Raw genomic sequence first — 18,933 nt, 5'->3', positions numbered from 1 at the left:
GCCCCGGCCCCGCCGCCCGCCCCCCCCCGGCCGTGATGCAGGCGGCTCCTCCCCCCGGCGCTCGGCAAGGGCTGGGAGCTCCCCTCTGCCCGGCTGCCCTTATTTAATTTCCAGTGTGATTTTGCTATTTTTAGCACCTGGATCCCCTCCAGTAAGGCTCGGAGCTCGCTCCCCCCCCCCCTTTTTTTTTTTAATTATTATCATTATTATTATTTTTTTTTTTCCTCTCCCCCCCCCCCCTTCCCTATTTTTTTTTTCCCCCCCCCCTGGCTCCCCGTGAAATGACTCGGACCCAGCTTCCTTCCTCCTGGAGCAAATTTTTTTTTTTTCATCATTATTATTATTATTTCTATAAATAAGAGGGGGGGGCCCGGCCGTGCTGTGGATGCTGTGCGAGTCGCAGCCTCTCTCCCCCCCCCCCCCTCTCTCTCTTTGCCTTCTCCTTTCAGATCCGCATTTGCGAGCAGCAGCAGCCAGGAGGGGGGGTTTCGGGCGCTCACAACACAGCCACGCCGGGAGAGGGAGGAAAAAAAAAAAAACCAAATAATAATAAAAACGCCACCAAAAAAATAATAATAATCCCCGAGCACCCAGCTCCGAGACCAAGCTGACTGTGAGTGCCGGCCTTCCTCTTTCCTTTCTGCTCCGGGGGGGTTTGGGGGGGGGTTCAGGGGGGTGCTGGGGGGGCCCGAGGCTCGCTCCGTGTTTGCAAGGGCTCGCGGGTGCTCCGCGGTGCCCCTTTGATTGTTATTAATTATTGTTATTAATTGGGCGATGCACCTGGCGGGGCCGGGATGGGCTGGGGGGGGGGGGGGGGCTGCGGGGACTTTTGCTCCGATTTATCGGGTTTGGGGCTCAAACGGCCCCCGCCGCCCTTTTGGGGGGGGGGCCTCCGGCTGCAGCCCCGGCTCGGTTCGGTGGGGCCGGGACCTCCCCCCCCCCCGTGGTTGTGGGGTCGGTGCAAATCGTGTGGGGTCGCTGCAAGGTGCGTGGGGCCGGGACCTTGCAAAGTGCGTGGGGCCTGCATCGTGCGTGGGGCCGGGGTCGGTGCAAAATTGCGTGGGGTCGGTGCAAAATTGCGTGGGGTCGGTGCAAAATTGCGTGGGGTCGGTGCAAAATTGCGTGGGGTCAGTGCAAATTGCGTGGGGTCGGTGCAAAATTGCGTGGGGTCAGTGCAAATTGCGTGGGGTCGGTGCAAAATTGCATGGGGTCGGTGCAAAATTGCGTGGGGTCAGTGCAAATTGCGTGGGGTCGGTGCAAAATTGCGTGGGGTCAGTGCAAATTGCGTGGGGTCGGTGCAAAATTGCATGGGGTCTTTGCGGATTGTGCGGGGTCGCTGCGAAGCACGTGGGGTCGGTGCAACGCACGTGGGGGCTTTGCAAATTTTGTGGGGTCGCCGCGAAGCACGCGGAGCCCCCGCAGGTTTTGTGGGGTCGCCGCAAAGCACGTGGGGGCCCGGTGCGGATCGCGTAGGGCCGGTGCCAAATTTTGTGGGGTCGCCGCAAGGTGCGTGGGGCCGTGCAAGGTGGCAGCCGCGCCACCCAGGCCCTGTTCGGGGGGGGGGGGACAGGGACACACACACTCGGGCAGGTCCCTGCAAAGTTGCAGTGTGGGGGTTCAACCCCCCCTAAAACCGCCCCCTACCCCTAAAACCGCCCCCCCCCAACCCAATGCCCATGGGGGGGGGGCCGAAATGGCGCTGCTGCGCCCGGGGTTTTATTGCAACCCGCGGGAGGGGGGGGGGGCTTCACAAAGCTTGTGATGTTGCCCTTCCTGCCTCTTTTCTTTCTCCCCCACCTCCCTCCTTCCTTTCTTTTATCACTTCCTTTTATTATGCATGCCCAGGAAGGAAGGGGGGTGGTCTGCCCTTAATAGCAAGGGGAAGGGGAAAGGGGAGGGGGGCTTCAAAGCAGCCCCCCCCCCCCCCGCCGGAGGAGTCCTGCCCCAAGCCCCCATCCCCGAGCCCTCCTGGCACCCCCAGGGGCTCCTCAACTTGTGCCGGGTGCTGCCCCCCCCCCCGTCCCTTCCCTCCAGCCTCAGCCCTGGGCTGGGTTTCCTGGGCGTGAGGAAATTCGGGGGGGGGGGTTGAGATCTAAGGCACCGCCACCGCCTCGGTGTCCCCCCCCCCCCCCCGGGTTGGGTTGTTTAATCTGGGAGTGGGTGGCGGGCGCGGGGGATTTATGGGGCTGTTTGCATGGGGAGGCCCGGGGGGAGGCCAGGTTGTGGCTTTTGCAAGTGGAGCGCGGCTTGTGCAAGAGGTGGCTGCCATCAGCACCCTCCCACGGCAGCTCCCGACCCACGGGGACGGCCGAGGAAGGGGTCTCCCCCCCCACCCCTGCCCCCCCAGCACCCACCGACCCCAAGGAGGACGCGTGCCCTCTGCCAGGATTTCCCCCTGCCAGCCTCCGGGAGCCCAGCAGCCCCCCGCTCACGGCTCCGAGCGGTTCCCCCCGGCCATGAAAAGGGTTTTTTTTTGTTGTTGTTGTGTTTTTTTTTTTTCCCTCTCTCCCTCAGCTGCTTCCTTCCCTCCATGGCAACCCAGCTGCTGCCTCCGATCCCGCTCCGATGCGCGGGGCCGAGCCCCGAGGTGGGGACGGGGACAGCAGCGACGGGGACGGGGACACGAGCGGCACCCGCGGGCGGCACCGTGCCCGCAGGCAGCCCCGGCTCCCACCCGAATCGCACGCGCAGCGTCGTGGCCGCCGAGCTCTGGCCAGGGGTTGCCCAATGGGGCCAGGACCCCCCCCCCCCCCCCGAACAGGGCAGCTGAGGGACCCCCAGACCCCGGCACCGTGCAGCAACGCGGGGCACGAGGGGCGCACGCTGCGGGGTTGGGGCCGGGTTGGGCCCAGATGTTTGCGGCCACAGGAGAGGGTACGGCACAGCCGGGGGGGGCTGCGTTCCCTCCGGCAAAGATTGACTAAAAAGAGGGGAAAAAAAAAAAAGGATAAATACTTCTCAGCCCCTGGTCAGCCCACCAGTATTTTCTTCCCTAAACCATATATATATATATATATTTTTTAAGTGCTCCATAAAGAGGCTCCTTGAAGGGCTCTGGGATGCCGTGAGTAATATTTTCGGGGTGTTTACATGACAGCACGCACGGTTTCTGTCCCGTCCCCCCCCCCCAGAAAAAAAAAAATAATCTGTGGGTGGTTTTTGTTGTTGTTGCTTTGCACTCGTGAGTCACTTCCAGAGCGGAGCGGGCGCTGGCGCGTGGCTTGTCAAAGCCTCGAAGGTCTCAGCGTGGTGGGGGCTCCTCGCGCTGCCCCACGCCGGCTCCAGACGCTGCTGGGGGGTTCGGGGTCCCCTGCGGGGTCGGGGTCCCCGTGGGGATTGAGGTCCCCGTGGGGCTCGGGGTCCCCCGTGGGTCCCTCCCGCAGCCCCAGCAGCGGGGAGGCAGCAGCGCCGTCCCCCCCCCGGCTGAAGTTTGCCACCACCCAACCTGAAAGCAGTCGGTAAAAGCTGGGGGTGGTTAAAGCCTCGTTATAGGGCCGGTGCCTCTGGCTGCACGAAACCCGCCGGGAAAAGCCTCCTGGGGGCTGCAGCCCTCCGGGGACGCAGGTCGGACCCCAAGGGGTTGGGTTCGGCCCCGTTCCTGCCAGGGTCCCTGTTCTGCACCCCACTGTTCCCGGCCCCGAGCCCGTCCTCCCGGCTCCTGGGCTGGGAGCAGGGTGTGGAGCACGGCGGCCCCACAGCTCCGGCCGAGCAGGTTTTCCCTACGCCCCCGGGAAGCACCGGGGTGGAGAGGGGAAGATGGATCCCGCTCCTCCACGGGATTTTCCCCATTAGCCAGGAAAGCCACGCAGCCCTTCGGGACGTGCACACGGGGAGGGGACAGCCTGGCCTCCCTCGGTGCCCCTAAATCCAGCCAGGGCGGCGGGAGCGGGGTGCAGCCCCCAGTCTGGGTGCAGCAGTGCCTGGCCGGGAGCCGCAGGGGTGCGGGAGCTTGGCAGGGCCCTTTCTGCTGTGCCCCAAATGCTGGGGATGAGCAAGACCCAGCTGAGCTCCCCCAGCACCCCCGGACCCCTACGGGGATCCCTGCAGGCCCCCGGGGCCGTGCCGCCACCCGTTGTCCTGTTCCAACTTGCCGGTGCCGGCAGCGTGTCTGGGATTTCAAGGGCTCCCGATTAAATCTGGAGCCGCTCTCCTCCTTCTGGCGGAAGGGGAGTTGCTCGGGGGGGGGGTTGCTCCGTGGCTCGGGCCCCGTGGGAAGGGCTGGCAGAGCCGCCGCTCCCCGAAAACCTGCCGGGGCCCCGGGCACCCGGCTAACTCCGCGGGGTTTCTGTGCCGCGGGGCGAGGCTGGGCCCCTGCCCCGCAGCCCCGATCCCATCGCTCCCGGCCCGGGAAGGGAAGGCAACGAGGCTGCACCCCGCCGGGCCGGGGGGGGCTGCGCCTCAAAGCCAGCCCCGGGGACGGGCAGGGAGCGGGGGTGCTCTGGGAGGGGTCCCCTGGGAGGGGCTGGACCCACAGCCTCGCCCTGCCGGCGCCGGAGAAGCACCCAAAGGGGGGCCCTGGGGGTGGGAGAGCGGGGAGCACCGGGAGGCTTCACCCCACCCCCCCGCATCAGCGCCTGGCATGGCGAGGGGCTCCTGCAGCCCCCCCGGTGCCCCCGTGGGTGTCAGGGGCCTGTGGGTGTCAGGGGCCTGTGGGTGCCGGGGTCCCTGTGTACAGATTGGCACAGGACGGGTGCCACGGCGCGGCTGAGCCACATGGGCTCAAAATTTTGAGTTACAAACTAGCGGCGGGGGACTCTTTTAGAGGTGGGGGTCTCCTCCCGGCACGGCCCTTGGCGATGCTCCTGGTTCCCACCCCGCCAAGCCCCGGCAGCGCCCCGCTGCCGGCCGGACCCCCGCTCCGTGCAGGGAGAGGAGCAGGATGCGGCCGAGCCCCCAGAACGGCTCAGAGCTGCCGGTTCGGGCTGATATTCAACTCCAGGGGGCTTCCAGCAGCTCCTAAAGGGGGGTGCCCCATCCCTCACCCCCTCCTGTGAGGCCGTACCCCACCGGCCACCCCGACCCCCCGGCGGGGGCGAGCCCCCTGCCCTCCCCGAGCCCCCTGCAGGGGCAGGGCCGCCGCGGGGCCGTGACCCCCGGGGAGGCTCCGGCGGCTCCGCTCGTCCCTCGCAGCCCCGTGAGTCACTTCCGCGGCCCCCACCGCCCGCCTCCCGCCGGGGAGCGGCGCGGGTGAACGCTGACCGGCCTTCCTCCCTTCTCCCGCTCTTCCTCCTCCTCCTCCTCCTCCTCCTCGCCACCGCCGCCAAGGACGATGAGCGAAGCCGGCGCCAAGTCCAGCCAGGCCCTGGCCTCCAAGGGGGAGAAGGACGCCTCGGAGAAGAGGGGCCGGGGACGGCCCAGGAAGAAGCCGCAGGTACGCAGCAGGAGGCGGCCCCGAGCGGTGGCAGCGGGCTGGGAGGCTGGGGTGGGGGTCCCCGGGGAGGGAGGAAGGTGGCTGTGGGGATGGCGGGGGGGGCACAGGCACCTGCGGGGTGGGGATGCTCAGAGAGGCGGCCCCGCGAGCTCCCTCCTGGCCCCGGTAACGCCACCAGCACCCGGTGGATGCTTGGGTACCCCAAATCCCGGGGAGGGCCCCAGCCAAGCCCCCTCTGCACCCCCCCCCAAAAAAAAAAATCCCCGCCTGCGCAGGGGGAAGGCTCCGGGGCCTCCCGTTGCTCCTCCCCAGGCTGCCACCGAACAAACCTGCCTTTACAGCCGGGCTAATTAAAGCCCTATTAGCACAAGCTGCTCAGAGGGATAAGATGCTGCCGGAGCCTTTGTGGTGCCAGAGCCCCCCCCCCCCATGCAGCTCCCCGGGGGCAGGTGGGCTTTGTGCGCGTCCTTCCCCCCCCCCCCCCCCCCCCCCGCAAAGGGGAAATTTGCCGATTCCCCAGCATTTTGCCACCCAGCTGGCGAGCTGGGTTTTGGGGTGTCCCCATCCCCCCCCCCCCCGGTGGGATTAAAGGGGTTAAACCACGCACGGCCGACGGGGAAATGGGGAGAAAACTTGGGGGGGGGGGGGGGTGAGGATGAGGAGGAGCGGGGCTACGGAGCAGCCGGATTGCGGCGTCCCGCTAAGCCGAGGGATTAACGCCGGGGCCGGACGGGTCACGGCCACCACGCCTGGCTGAAGGACGCCAGGAGCCCGCGCCCCAACCGGGGCCTGAACTGGTGCTCCCAGTGCTCCCAGCACCCCGCAGGATACGGCCCTGCCCCGCTGTGGGGAGGCTCCGCAGGGGATGCTCGAGCCCGGAGCATCCCTGGGGGGCTCGGCAGCACCTCGCTGTGCCCAGCGCCACCCCGGCAGCACGGGGGGTTGCCCCGGGGGACCCCCATCCGCAGCGTGTGCCCCCCCCCCGGCCCCCCCAAACTCTGCTCTCCCTCCAGCAGGAGCCCAGCGAAGCCCCGACCCCCAAGAGACCCCGCGGACGGCCGAAGGGCAGTAAAAACAAGGCCACCCCGAAAGGCAGGGTAGGTAGCCGGGAGCGCCGACGGCGCCGTTTTGGGCTCAATCAGTGACAATTCGGGGCAGACCTGCAGCCCTGGGGAGGGGGCGGCTGCCAGAGCTGGCAGCCGGGGAGGGAGGGGAGGAAGAGCCGGGGCGTGCGCGCCGCCACCAACCTGTTTGCAAAACGCGACTCATTTCCTGCACCCCGCCGTGAGTCACGGGGCTGGGACCCGGGGCCGGGGGTGGCGTGGGGGGGCTCGGCTGCAGCCCCCACAGTACCTGGGTCCGGCCCCGGGGGATGCCACTGGGGTGACGAATTTGGCAGCCGAGGGAGGAAGGATGGGAGGAAGCCCCAGCGGTGGGGGTGGCACCGTCCCGGCCCCAGCCTGACCCAAATTTCTGTTTTATTCTCCTCCCCCCCCCCCCCCCCCCCCCATGCTCAGAAAGCTGCAGTCACACCAGGGAGAAAACCTCGAGGCCGACCCAAAAAATCGGTGAGTGGGCTTCTCCCTCCCCTCCTCTTCCTCACCTTCCTCACGGGCCCAATCCTGGCAGGATGCTGGGCACCGGGGGGGCGGGGGGGGGCACAACCACCCCGCTCACTGCGCAGGACCCCCCGCGTCCCAGTAAGCACGGAGAAGATGCTGGGGGGCCGGAGGTGGGGACAGGGCATGGCACGGGGCATGGCACAGGCCAGACCCCAGACCCGTGCGTGGCGTGGCGTTCCTGCGGCAAATTCCTATTTTGTTTTTTCCTCCCATTTTTTTGCCCTCTCCCCCCCCCCCCCGCTGCCACCCCCACGCATCCCCCCGGGAGCTGGGAGCAATTTCCCTGCACGTCCCCGCCCCGGGAGGCAGCGCTACCCACGAGCTGGGGGGTTTTGCCCCTTTTCCCTCTTAATTTCTCCTGGGGGGGGCACATGCAGGGTGAGGGGTGGAGGACGATGGGCTGCAAAAACCCAAACCGGGGGAAATTAGGGCGGGGGGGGGGGTGGCGTTGCTTGCAAAACCTGGCCACGTCCCCAGCTGTCCTGCATCCCCCCTCATCGCAGCACCGGGATTTTTTTTTTGGGGGGGGGGGAACGGGACACGGTTGGAGCGATGCCGTGCCCGGGGACGCCGTGTCCAGCCCCGGCAGCCGCCGGCCGCGTTTTTATGAATGAAGCGGGAGGAAGCGGGGGCTGGCGCTGAGTCACGCTCACGCTCGGCCCTGAGTCACCGCCGCGTGCGGGGCCGTGCTGCTGGCGGCCGCGCTGCACGGCCCCCCCCTGTCCCCTCCCATCCCGTCCCGTCCTGTCCCATCCCATCCTGTCCCATTCCATCCCATCCGCTCCCATCCCGTCCTGTCTCATTCCGTGCCGTCCCGTCCCATCGTCCCGTCCTGTCCCATCCCATCCCGTCCTATCATCCCGTCCCCTCCCATCCCGTCCCATCCCATCCCATCTCGTACCATCCCATCAGCCCATCCCATCCCGTCCCATCCCATCCCATTGTCCCGTCCTATCAGCCCGTCCCGTCCCATTTTATCCCGTCCCATCTCATCCCGTCCCATCCTATCAGCCCGTCCCCTCCTGTCCCACTTTATCCCATCCCGTCCCATCTCATCCCGTCCCATCCTATCAGCCCGTCCCCTCCCGTCCCCTCCTGTCCTATTCTATCCCATCCCGTTCCATCCCGTCCCATCCCATTGTCCCGTCCTATCAGCCCGTCCCCTCCCGTCCCATTTTATCCCATCCTGTCCCATCCCATCCCATCCCATCCTATCAGCCCGTCCCCTCCCATCCCATTTTATCCCATTCCATCCCATTCCATCCCGTCCCGTCCTATCAGCCCGTCCGCTCCCGTCCCATTCCATCCCATTCCATCCCATCCTGTCCCATCCCATCCCGTCCCGTCCGCACCCCGCTGCTGGCACCAGGGCATGTGCCCCCTGCACGAGGGGCGCGAGGAGCAGCCCGGTGTCCCCCCCCCGTGCCGACCGCCCCCCCTTTGCCTTGCAGCAGCAGGACGAGGAGGAGGTGAACATTTCCCAGGAGTCGTCCGAGGAGGAGCAGTGACCCCCCCCCCGAACCGGCGCTACCTCATCGCCCCGCGGGACCCCCCCCGCCCCCCCCCCCCCACCTTTGGCCAGCCTGGGACCCGAGGGAGAGGGACGGGGGAAAAAAAACCCCAACGCGGCGCCCCGGCTTCTTCCTCCTCCCTGCTCCGCTCCTCGCTCGCCCCCCCGCCACCAGCAGCGTTGGCCGGGGGGGGGGGGGGGCTCAGCCCCACAGCCTGGGAAAAAGGGGTTGGGGGGCTCAGCCCCCCCCCCCCCCAGCGCCGCGTTTCGGGGCGGCCCCGCTAACCGAGGGGGTGTCGGTGGGGCTGGAAACCCGCAGCCTTTGCTGTCCCCCCCCCGCCTCCTCCCCAAATTTAGCGATTTCAGCCCCCCCCCCAAAGCAGGTGCCGGCTGTCCCCCAGCACCGGCTTTGCCCCGGGTCTTCTGCAGGGATGGGGCGGGGTGGGGGGTGGGGCATCAAAGGCCAAAAAAAAAATATATATATATACAAAAAACACCCCAAAACGCCCCCAGACCTGGCCCGGGCTGCGCCCCCCCCCACCCCAAATCCCCCCCCCCGGGTGATTGCACTGTGCGCGGGAGAGCGGCTCCGCAGCGATGCTGGGGGGGGGGGGACGACGACTCAGCCCCCATTGCCCCCCCCCCCCAGCCCCGGGTGGCCTTTTCCTGATAGGTTCTGGTTAAGTTTTTAATTTTTTTTTTTTTAGTCCTTTTTTGTTTTTTTCGGTGTTTTTTGGCGGTTCTCCTCTCGTTCACAACTACCTCTGGATATTTAAGTTCCACTCTCAGCTCACAGACGTGCTGCTGCTGCGCCGCCTGCGGGGCTGCCGGGGCCTCCCCCGCTTGGTTTTTGGGGTTTTCCTTTTTTTTTTTGGGGGTGTCGCTGGAGGAGGGGCGGGGGGGTTCTCCCCCAGGTTCGGCTCTTTATTTTTTCGGTGTTTTTTTCCTTTTCGTTTTTCTACTGTTTATGTTAAGGTTCAGGTCGCTCTGCCGCTCCCAGGGACAGAGCCGGCAGGGTGCCGGGGCAGGGATTTGGGGTCCCCCCCCCCCAGCCGTGACCCCACAGCGGGACCGGGGCCGGTGGCGGGTTTTGGGGCGCTCCCGGCAGGGAGAGAACTGGCGTGTGTGTGTGTGTGCGGGGGGGGGGGGAAGGGGGTGTCGTTGTTTTTAATTTTTATTTTTCGGTCCGCCGTTGACGACCTTTTGGGTTCCTATTTGCAGTTACTTGAATAAAACATTTTATGGACGTTCGGTGCTGCGGAGGGGGTCAGCCCCCGGGGGGGGGGGGGGGGCTGCAATGGGGTCGGCACCCGGGGGGGGGGGGGTACAAAGGAGCGGGATTTGCCCTGGGGAAAGCAGCAGCACCGCCTTTATTGCAAAGAAACCCGTTTATTTGCCCCTGGGGGGGGGTGTCCTGCCCCCCCCCCTCCCCGTGTCCCTGCGAACGGGGCCGCCCGGAGCCCCCCCACCCCCGGGGCTGTGCCCCCCGCATCCCATTCCCAGTGCATTTAAGGGGGCTTTTTTTTTTTTGGGGGGGGGGGGGGGCGTTTTTTTCCAACGAAAACCAGCCAAAAAAAGGTGCGTGAAGGTGGGAGCTGCCCCCGCCGCCATCGCCCCCGCTGCCGTTGTGCCCCCGCCGTCCTCCGGTGCCTCCAGCGTTGGGCGGGGGGGGGCGGCAGGATCCGGCCCCCGCCCCGTGGGCAGCATCAGGCCTTCCACTGCCCGCGGCCCCCCCAGCCGGGCACCACCTGCAACGGACAGGGAGGGGGTCCGTCCCCCCCCCAAAAGAAAAGTGAGCGCCGCCGGCTGCTGACTCAAGGAAAGAAAGTAGGGTCGACGGCCCCAAAAAGGGCGTTTTTGGCCCCGAAACGCTCACCCGGGGGTCTTGGGCCTCCACCAGCAGCTCCTGCTCGGCCTCGTGCAGCTCCTCGGCGGGGTCGTAGCTGTACATGGGCAGCAGGCGGTGCCGCAGCCGCTCGGCCCTGCCGCGGGGACGGGTGCTGAGCGGGGACGGGGTGCTGGGGGGGGGGGGGGGGGGGGGTCAGGGTGTGCCCCCCCCCCCCCGCCCAGCCCCACAACCCCAATAATTTGGGGCGAAACCGGGCCCGGGCCCCGCGCTCACCTCCGCTTCTTCTGGACGTACATCACCTGCGGGGAGCGGGACGTCAGATGGGGGGGGGACACGGGTGGGGGCCCCCCCCTCACCCCAGGACCCCCCCCTCACCCCAGGACCCCCCCCCCCAGTACTCACCGCGGCCACGACGGCGCCCAGGAGGGTGAGGAAGACGAAGGGGCCCAGCACGGAGCCCACCAGCGAGTCGCCCGTACTGGGAGCGCTGGGAGCGCTGGGAGCCGTCGCGTTGTTGCTCATGGCCGGGCTGGGGGCGCAGGGGGGGCTGCTGCCGGCATGGGGGGGGGGGGTTGGGGGGGGGCACCCAAGGGTGCTAGCGCCCAGCTGCCTGCCCTTGGGGGGGGAGGGGGTGGGGGAGGGAGCTCCCCAGGCGGGGCCCTGTGGGAGGAATTGGGGGGGGGTGAGCGGGGGGGGGGGGGGGCTGCAGCACCCAGGGCTGTGCTCCCCCCCCCCCCCCCGGCGCGCCCCCCCCATATGTGGCCATGCGCTGCTGATCCCAACCCCAAATCCCCCACAAAGTGGGGCAGTGCGTTGCAGAACCGCCCCCCCCCACGTGAAAAGAGCCCCCCCGCCGTGCACCGCACCCCCAGCACTGCCCGTGCATCGCACCCCGTGTGCCCTGCAACCCCCCCCCGCCCCCCCGAGCATTGTAACCCCTCCCCCCAGAGCACTGCAACCCCCCCGTGCATTGCACCCCATGCACATTGCACCCCCCCCCCCCCCATGCACTGAACCCCCCCCGAGCATTGCAACCCCCCCGTGCACTGCACACCCCCCCCGGGGCATTGCACAGGGCCCCCCCCCCGTGGATCGCACACAACCTCCCCCGTGCTCAGCACCCCCAAGCATTGCTCCCCCCCCCGTGCATTGCACATCCCCCCCCCCGCACTCCCCTGTGCATTGCGCCCCCCCCGTGCTCAGCACCCCCCAGCATTGCCTCCCCCTTGCACTGCACCCCCCCCGCGCATTGCCCCCCCCCGTGCATTGCCCCCCCCCCGTGCTCAGCACCCCCCCCAGCATCGCCCCCCCCCGTGCTTTGCCCCCCCCCGTGCTCAGCACCCCCCAGCATTGCCTCCCCCTTGCACTGCACCCCCCCCGCGCATTGCCCCCCCCCGTGCATTGCCCCCCCCCCGTGCTCAGCACCCCCCCCAGCATCGCCCCCCCCCGCGCATTGCCCCCCCCGTGCTCAGCACCCCCCCAGCATCGCCCCCTCCCCCCCGCCCCCCCCCCGCCCTGCGCCCCCCCGCGCGCGGCCCGGCCCCGCCCCTCCCCACCTGCGCGCGCCGCCCGCACCCGGAACCCGCGCGGCGCGTGACGGCGAGGGGCGGGGCCTGGGCTGGGGGCGGGGCCTGGGCTGGGGGCGGGGCCTGAGCTGGGGGCGGGGCCTGGGCTGGGGGCGGGGCCTTGTGTGGGCGGGGCTTGGGGAGGGGCGGGGCTTGGGGAGGGGGCGGGGCTTGGGGAGGGGGCGGGGCCCGGGGCGCGGGGCCGGTAGGGGGCGGCAGAGACCGGGCACGGGGGGGGGGGGAGGGGGGGAAGGGGGAAAATGGGGAAAGAAACGGGAAAAAGGGGAAAGGGGAAAAAGGGAAATGAAAGGGAATTGAGAGGGAAAGTGGATAGAGAGGGGAAAAGGGGGGGAGGAAAAAAGGGGGAAAAGGGGGAAAAAAGGGGAAAAAAGGGGGAAAAAGGGGAAAAAAGGGGAAAAAGGGGAAAAAAGGGGAATAAAAAGGGGAATAAAAAGGGGGAATAAAGGGGGAATAAAGGGGGAATAAAGGGGGAATAAAGGGGGAATAAAGGGGGGAATAAAGGGGGGAAAGGGAAGGGGATAAAGAGGGAACAAGGGAAAGGAAATAAAAAAGGAAAAAATAAGGAAAGGGGAAATAAAAAGGAAATAAGGGAAAAGAAAAAAAAGAAAAGGGAAAGGAATAAAAAAGGGCCCCTACGGAGAAGGAAATTAAAAAATAAGGGGAGATGAAAAGGAAGCGGGATTTAAAAGGGAAAGGGAACAAAAGGGAAATAAAAGGAGACGGGAAGTTTTAAAAGGAAATGACATGGAAATGCGGGGAAAGGGGCGAGAGGGGAAGGGGCACGGGGCGAGGACGGACGCGGGCTGGGGGGGGACACAGCGGCTGCAGGCGGCGGGGAATGGACGGACGGACAGACGGACAGACAGACAGACGGACGGACAGACAGACGGACGGACGGACGGACAGACAGACGGACGGACGGACGCGCAGGTGCCCCATGGACGGACAGAGGCCACCGGGTGCGGGTGGCAGGTGGGGGGGACACGGCGGCAGGGCCCCCCGCAGCCCCCCGGGGAAGGCCGGGCCCTGATCCCGCCGTGCTCCTAATCCGCTTTGGGGCCGGGAGCAGATGGGCCCGTAAATAGGTCGGGGGGGGGGAACGGGGGGGGGGACAGGGGGAGCCCCGCAGGGACAGGGACGGCCCCCGGGGTGCTGACGCCACCCCTGGGACACCCTCACCTGGGCTGGGTGCGGGTGGGGGGGCACCAAAGCGCTTTGCTGCAGCGGGAAGGGGTCGCGGGGGCTCGTCCCCGTGTCCCCTTGGCCCTACGGACCCCAATGGTGCTGGCGATCCTGGTGCCCACAGCATCCCCCGTGGCCCTGCTGCGTCCCCGGGGGGGTCCCAAAGCCCCTGGAGGTGCCCAGAGCAAAGGGGCCAGGGTGGGAAGCTGAGCACTGGGGACGCCACCACCCCAAAACCCTGCTGCGGAGCCCACCCATTGCACCCACCCTGCCCCAAATCCCTCCCGGCCCCATCCAGCCCCAGGGGGGGTCCTGGGCTTGGGGGGATCCCAGCCCTGCTTTGGTTTCGTGTCCCAAAAGGAACAAAACCCCACCCAGGCCGGGTGAGAGGACCAGGCGCAGCCCTGGGCAGCACGAGCTGGGTTTTCCTGCCCCAAGGCACCAGCAGGGAGCAGTCCCCCAGCTGGGGAGAAACGGGGACATCCAAGGACCCGCGGGCCCCGCTCCGGCCCCATGCAGCAGCCCCCGAGCATCCCCCCCGGGGAAGACACCGCGTGTCCCGGGAGCCAAAAATACCCCGAGCCTGACCCCCGGGACTGGGGAACGCTGTCCGAGGACCCTGCTTTGGTGGGGTGGCTGCGCACACACGTGTGGGGCACAAGCACCCCGGGTATTTTTAAGAACGGGGTCCCCGTCAGCTTGTTTTGGGTTTCCTTGGCCGAGGTTGGTGGCTCAGAGCGTGTACCCCCCACCTCCAGCCTGATGCTCCTGGTGCCGGGGAGCCCCCAGGGCGCTCCAGGAGCCGCTGGGTTTGATATTTGGAAATTAATTAATTTGGATATTTTGGAAATGAATGGCTCGTTTCCACCTCCGTTTGAAGAGCTGCCTACCACCTCTCCCCACGGTGCCGGGCACGGCCTGAGGCAGGAGAGGCAGCTGAGGGGGGATTCCTTCCCTAAAATGCAGACCCATCACTCCCAGGACCTCGATGCCCATCGTGGCCACGAGGTGCTAAGCAGGAGCCACGAGCCCGCTGAGCACACGGCGGAAGGAGGAGCAGCAGCGGGGTGGGCTCGGGAGGCTGCCGGTGCTCCCCGTGCCGCCAGCACCCAGCCCGTCCCTCGGCTCGAAGCAAAGGGCTGTTCCCACACCAAGGGCGAGGGCTGGACACGAAGCAGCGTAAGCGGCTTCTGAGAGCTCAGACAATTTCTGGGCCGCAGTTCAGGGCTGGAAATACCCAAACGGGACCGTGCCGAGCCCTACACGTCACCCCGGTTCTCCAGCACAATCCCCTCTGTGCGCAGCCTGAGGTTGAGCAGGGCTCCCCCGTCTGTGACGAGCCTCTGAAACGCCCTTCTGCAGCCTGCAGGCGTCCCAAGGCACCCGAGGAAGGGCTTCCTCCCCCGGTGACGCCCCGCTGCCCAAACCCCAAACCCACCACGTTACCGCGGAGGTTAACGGCGCCGCGACGAAGAGAGACCAGGCAGCGGTGCGAAATACCGGCGTGTTTATTGGGTGGCACTAGGTTACAGCCTGTGCTCCTGTCAAACTCCCTCCGTTTGTTCGATTAACTTTTGTTTTTTTTTTTCCTTTTTCTTCTCAGGACAGCAACGGGCTCCCCTCGGCCGCGGCTCAGAGGACGGCGGCTGCAGGAGGGACGGAGCCGAGCTCTCGGATGCGCCCGGCCGAGATGGGCGCCGTCGGCACAGCTGCACGGGGACCACGGCGGCTTCCATCAGCTCAAATCAGGCTCGAAACGCACCGAGCTCCACCTCAGAAGCGGGACAGGGGTTGTAACGATGCCACGGCTGAACGAGGAGTGGAAAGAGAGCCCTCCGCTCGCTCTGGAGGCACCACGGGTCAAAATGCTGCAGGTTTGTGCTGAGCTCGGCAGCCAAGACCGAGCCAGAGCTGCGTTATTCGTGGGCTCGAACCACGATGGGACCCTCAGAGAGAACCAGACGAGTTTTTTGCTAACGAACTTCACTCGGAACAAGTGTGTCCTAAGTAAGAGCAACGCCAAGTCGGTAAGAAAGAGGAAAACCATCAGCTGAAGTGCCGGGTTTCCACAGTGCCCTTGCAGTTGTAAAGTGTTTTTTTTTTTTGCAAACCATTTTAACTTACAAAACCATTAACTTTACCAGACTGGAAACACAACGCACGGGAGTGAGGAACAAAAAGTCTGCGGGCAGAAAAACAAAACAAGTGATGGGATCTCGGTTAGGTGAGGAATGAGAAGTCCACGAGTTATGCTCAGGCTCGCTGGCACCCGCCCCGTGCTGCCCGTACAGCGCCGTGCCCCCGATCTCCGTCCCGTCCCCAGGCTCCCAGCAGGTCGGGGACGCGGCTCCCTCAGCCCGGGGTACCGCCGGGACGTGGTGGTGCAGAGCTCGTGGGGAGACCGAGCAGGAAACGCGGGGTGATGGCTCCAAAAACCACAACCCGGGGCGCAGAAGGAGGTCAGTGAGCGCGCTTGGGCCTCCCGAGCTTCACTCCTGAGGCAACCCCGGAGCCGATTTCTCGGGCGTAACTTCGAAATTCTCACTTTCCCAACAACAAAGCGAAACGAAACAGAAAGGAAGAAAAAGCACTGCCAGCTAGCACCAAAAAGAGATCACATAAATCCCCTCAAATACGTCTTCAGTCCAGTTAAGTGCTCCTTTCCACCCATCTACACCTCTCGTTAATTATGTACAGACCTCAGGACGAACTAGCGACAAAACCCCACTCGTGGCCACACGCCGCCTTCCCCCACTGCGGCCCCAGCTGGGTTCAGGTTCATTGCAGCACCGAGAAAAGGGAGCAGCGCGCGCGCAGACGTCTGTATGTACACGTTACACACGTCGCAGCGTGAGCCCGGGGCGAGCGCAGCAGGAGCGGGGCCGCCGCGTCCCGAAGGCCCGGTGTAACCACTAGATGATGCCATCCTATTGAGCAGGGAGAACAGGGCCAGGAGAGAAAAGCCATTTAGCGGCAGGACCACGGCAGCTGGCGGATGATCAGAGTTTTTAGATAACTGCTGTAAGGCAGGAGTCCCTCAAACCTTCTCCCTTCCGAGCCCACCCAGGTGTGACCGTGTAAGGTGCCAGCGAGCACCCTGAACCCCAGGACCGCGCCGGCACGGCGAACACCTCGAGACGTGCTGTGCAGTGAGGATCCGGCCAGGAAACCCGCACACTGTTCTAGAATAACACCCCAAAAATCCCAAACCAACAACGTTCAACCCCCCCACCGATCCCGTTTCTGCACGTTGCCCTCCCCTGCGAGGCGCAGGGTGTCGGCCAGCACGCCGAAAGCCGCCGCACGGGGAGCGAACCCCGCGGGTCCCTGCTGCAGGGAGAGCAGCCCCAGCAACCCGACCGGCTCCGGCGATCCCCTTGTTTTTAGGACAGTCAGCTCGGCGCGGAGATGGGGAAGCAGTTGTGCCTCCCGCCGTGCCTGGCAGCTCCCGCAGCAGCCGAGTTCGGAGCCGTGCCCGGTCACAGCGACCAGGCACCCGCGGCAACCTCGCCCGGTGGCGTAAGTCTGGATAAAAGAGACCAGAGCCGTGTCACCCCCGTCTCCGCTGAGCATCCCCGCCAGCCGCGGCTTGCCCACCAGGTCAGTTTTCAAACCCTCCTTCCACGAGCTCCCGGATCACCCTCACCTCCTGCGATGCACTGCATGGGTACAAACACCGCGCTGGCTGAAAAACCCTGAAACGCACCTGGGTAAAGTAAAACGGTTTTGGGAAACGATCGGTTCAAGCTGTTACAACGGGGGGAAAAACACTCGATCAGTGCAGCACCAAATGTTTTTGCTCTTCTGAAGCAACCGGCGTGTTGCGAAACGGGGAACCAATTTTCTGCGGGGAAAACTCGAGGCAGGAGCCTGAAGCGCCTGCTACAACCGGGGAGGAAACTGAGGATTCCTGACATTCCCTGCCCACATTTTCAGCCACCGAATACTTTGTGTCTGCACAAGGGAAAAAGCAACACTCCAGCAGATTCCGATCCCTTTTAATTCTTTACAGAGCTTGCTTTAAGGCGCGTTCAAGACCACACGGAGCCGAACTGCCGTCAACAGAAGCCCGGCTGTGCGGCGCGCGCAACGTCCAGCTGCCTCGCGTGAAGCTGCTGGGGGTGTTTTTGGTGTTTTAAAGGCAGCTCCTTTCCCTTTCCAGCCCCCAAAGCAGGGCTCTTACCTTCCCCTACAGCACGCGAGCGCAGGCCGGCGTTGCCCCGGCACCACGACTCCTGCTCCCTCGCTCCCGGCACCGCTCGGCGTTTCCACCCTGCAGCCCGCGCTGCTGAGCTGGGGTCAAATCAGTTTAAGAAGGAACCGTGGCCGTGGCCCCCCCGAGCGGAAGAACAAGGGAACAGATCCCAAAGGGTGCGTTTAAAAGAGCAAAAAGGCAGCGCAAACGTACGCCTGCCTGTCCTGTGCCGCAGCTCTACGGCAAAGCGAGTTGTGAGGTTTTAGCTGAGAGTTGCGAGGTTTTAGCAGCTTTTAAATGACTCCTTGCAAAGCACCCCTCCGCTACAGCCCTGTCCCCTTCCAATAGGTTTTAATTACTGGTTCGTGGAGTTTACCAGTAACACCAGCCTACTTCAGCTCTGTTTCAAAGCATCACGTGAAAAGCAGGCAGTTCCTCGTCCCGACTTCTGATTTATCTCCTTACGGGTAACTCAGCTGCCTCACACTGACCAAGCAACCTATTCCCGACACCCTGCCTTTGATGGATTCATCTCAAGGCATTTCGGCTGTAAAATCACACCCAGAAGTTAAACGTCTGAAATCACGAGCGAGCGGCACTTGCCCTACCTGATGCTCGTGGCAGAGCAACTGGTGAGGAAGTCTGCTGCCACATCCCGCGTTAGTCGCCACCGCGTCAGTCCTAAGGAGCATCTAAAATTCAAAGCATTGCGAACTGGGGAAAAGTACCGATTTTTTAGAGGAAAGCAGCCTGGGCTTGCTGCGCCCCGGCACCGCAGCTCTGGTAGGAAGCAGAAACACCGCAGGGCCAAAGGAGGCGCGAGCCTCCCCCGGGGGCTTTACGGCACCGCGTTGCTCCATCTCCACCAAACCACTGTCTGAAATCGCACAGCCCGTCTTCGTGAAGAAACCAAAGGACATCTTTGTGAAGCGACCGGTACTTTAACAGCGCTGAGTGCCGGTTTCAGGAACAGCGGAGGAACACCCTTGTTTAACTCTTTTTGGGGCACCTCCGAGGAGGATCTGCTACCCCCGAGCCCGGCGGCGCCTCGCTCCCCGGTTTTGTCGCCGTTGCCTCGAGCCTCTCGTAGCCAGTCGTGAACGTCAGCACGTGCAGCTGCGCGGCACACCTCCTGAACGCCATGGAAAAGCATCACCAAGTAGAAAATAGCGTTATGTTAACTGAAAAAAAAAGCTTTTTCCTTTTCCAACATACCTCCCGCTGGGGCTTTCCAAAGGCAAGTCCAATTTGAAACCCAAAAACCACCTTAAAGTAACAACAAGGGCAGCACAGTCCGTCTGCTGCCACCCCATTTCCAATCTGACGTTAACCAGCGCGCAGAAATCCCTGCTCCACCACACCAAAAACGTATTTGAAAGATCTCCTAGAGCTGGACACGTGGTTTCAGCTCCACTCCACTGAATTACGCTCGGTACTTCCCCAGAGGGACGTCCACCTGCCTCTCGAGTTTTAACCCTCAGCTAAAATCAGCCGGGAGGTGGGGACCTGGCAAAGAGCTGCCGGAAGAAATCAAGCAGCGCTCGCTGCAGGCGTTATTCGCCCGGGGGTGTCATCCTTTTTCTCCTGCTCCTGTGTTGGAGTCAACCAAAAAGAATCA

General features: G+C 64.9%; 2 protein-coding genes across 5 annotated transcripts; one reads left to right on the top strand and one right to left on the bottom strand.

The window, feature by feature from the left end:
- The first annotated feature begins 6 nt into the window (after positions 1-6).
- On the top strand, positions 7-9,749 carry HMGA1 (high mobility group AT-hook 1). Of its 4 annotated transcripts, none has more exons than XM_083812390.1 (6): positions 7-151; positions 450-613; positions 5,266-5,371; positions 6,385-6,468; positions 6,889-6,939; positions 8,445-9,749. In XM_083812390.1, the coding sequence occupies exons 3-6, from the start codon at positions 5,270-5,272 to the stop codon at positions 8,499-8,501; spliced, it is 294 nt and encodes a 97-aa protein (XP_083668516.1). In that variant the 5' UTR covers positions 7-151; positions 450-613; positions 5,266-5,269; the 3' UTR covers positions 8,502-9,749. The 4 variants fall into 4 exon arrangements, with proteins under 4 accessions (XP_083668516.1, XP_083668517.1, XP_083668514.1 ...); XM_083812391.1 differs by having other exon boundaries at positions 10-151; positions 6,388-6,468; XM_083812388.1 differs by lacking the exons at positions 7-151; positions 450-613 and adding an exon at positions 848-985.
- Positions 9,750-10,039: 290 nt separating this feature from the next.
- On the bottom strand, positions 10,040-11,948 carry SMIM29 (small integral membrane protein 29). Its single transcript, XM_083812392.1, has 5 exons — positions 11,909-11,948; positions 10,755-10,902; positions 10,626-10,651; positions 10,380-10,521; positions 10,040-10,251 (listed from the first exon to the last, which is right to left on the bottom strand). Exons 2-5 carry the CDS (start codon positions 10,872-10,874, stop codon positions 10,210-10,212), a joined length of 330 nt encoding a protein of 109 aa, XP_083668518.1. The 5' UTR covers positions 10,875-10,902; positions 11,909-11,948; the 3' UTR covers positions 10,040-10,209.
- Positions 11,949-18,933: the final 6,985 nt, after the last annotated feature.

The sequence above is a fragment of the Anser anser genome, assembly GCF_964211835.1.
Source record: "Anser anser genome assembly, chromosome: 27".
In the NCBI taxonomy this organism is placed as follows: Eukaryota; Metazoa; Chordata; class Aves; order Anseriformes; family Anatidae; genus Anser; species Anser anser.
This window is presented reverse-complemented; position numbering and strand designations above follow the sequence as displayed.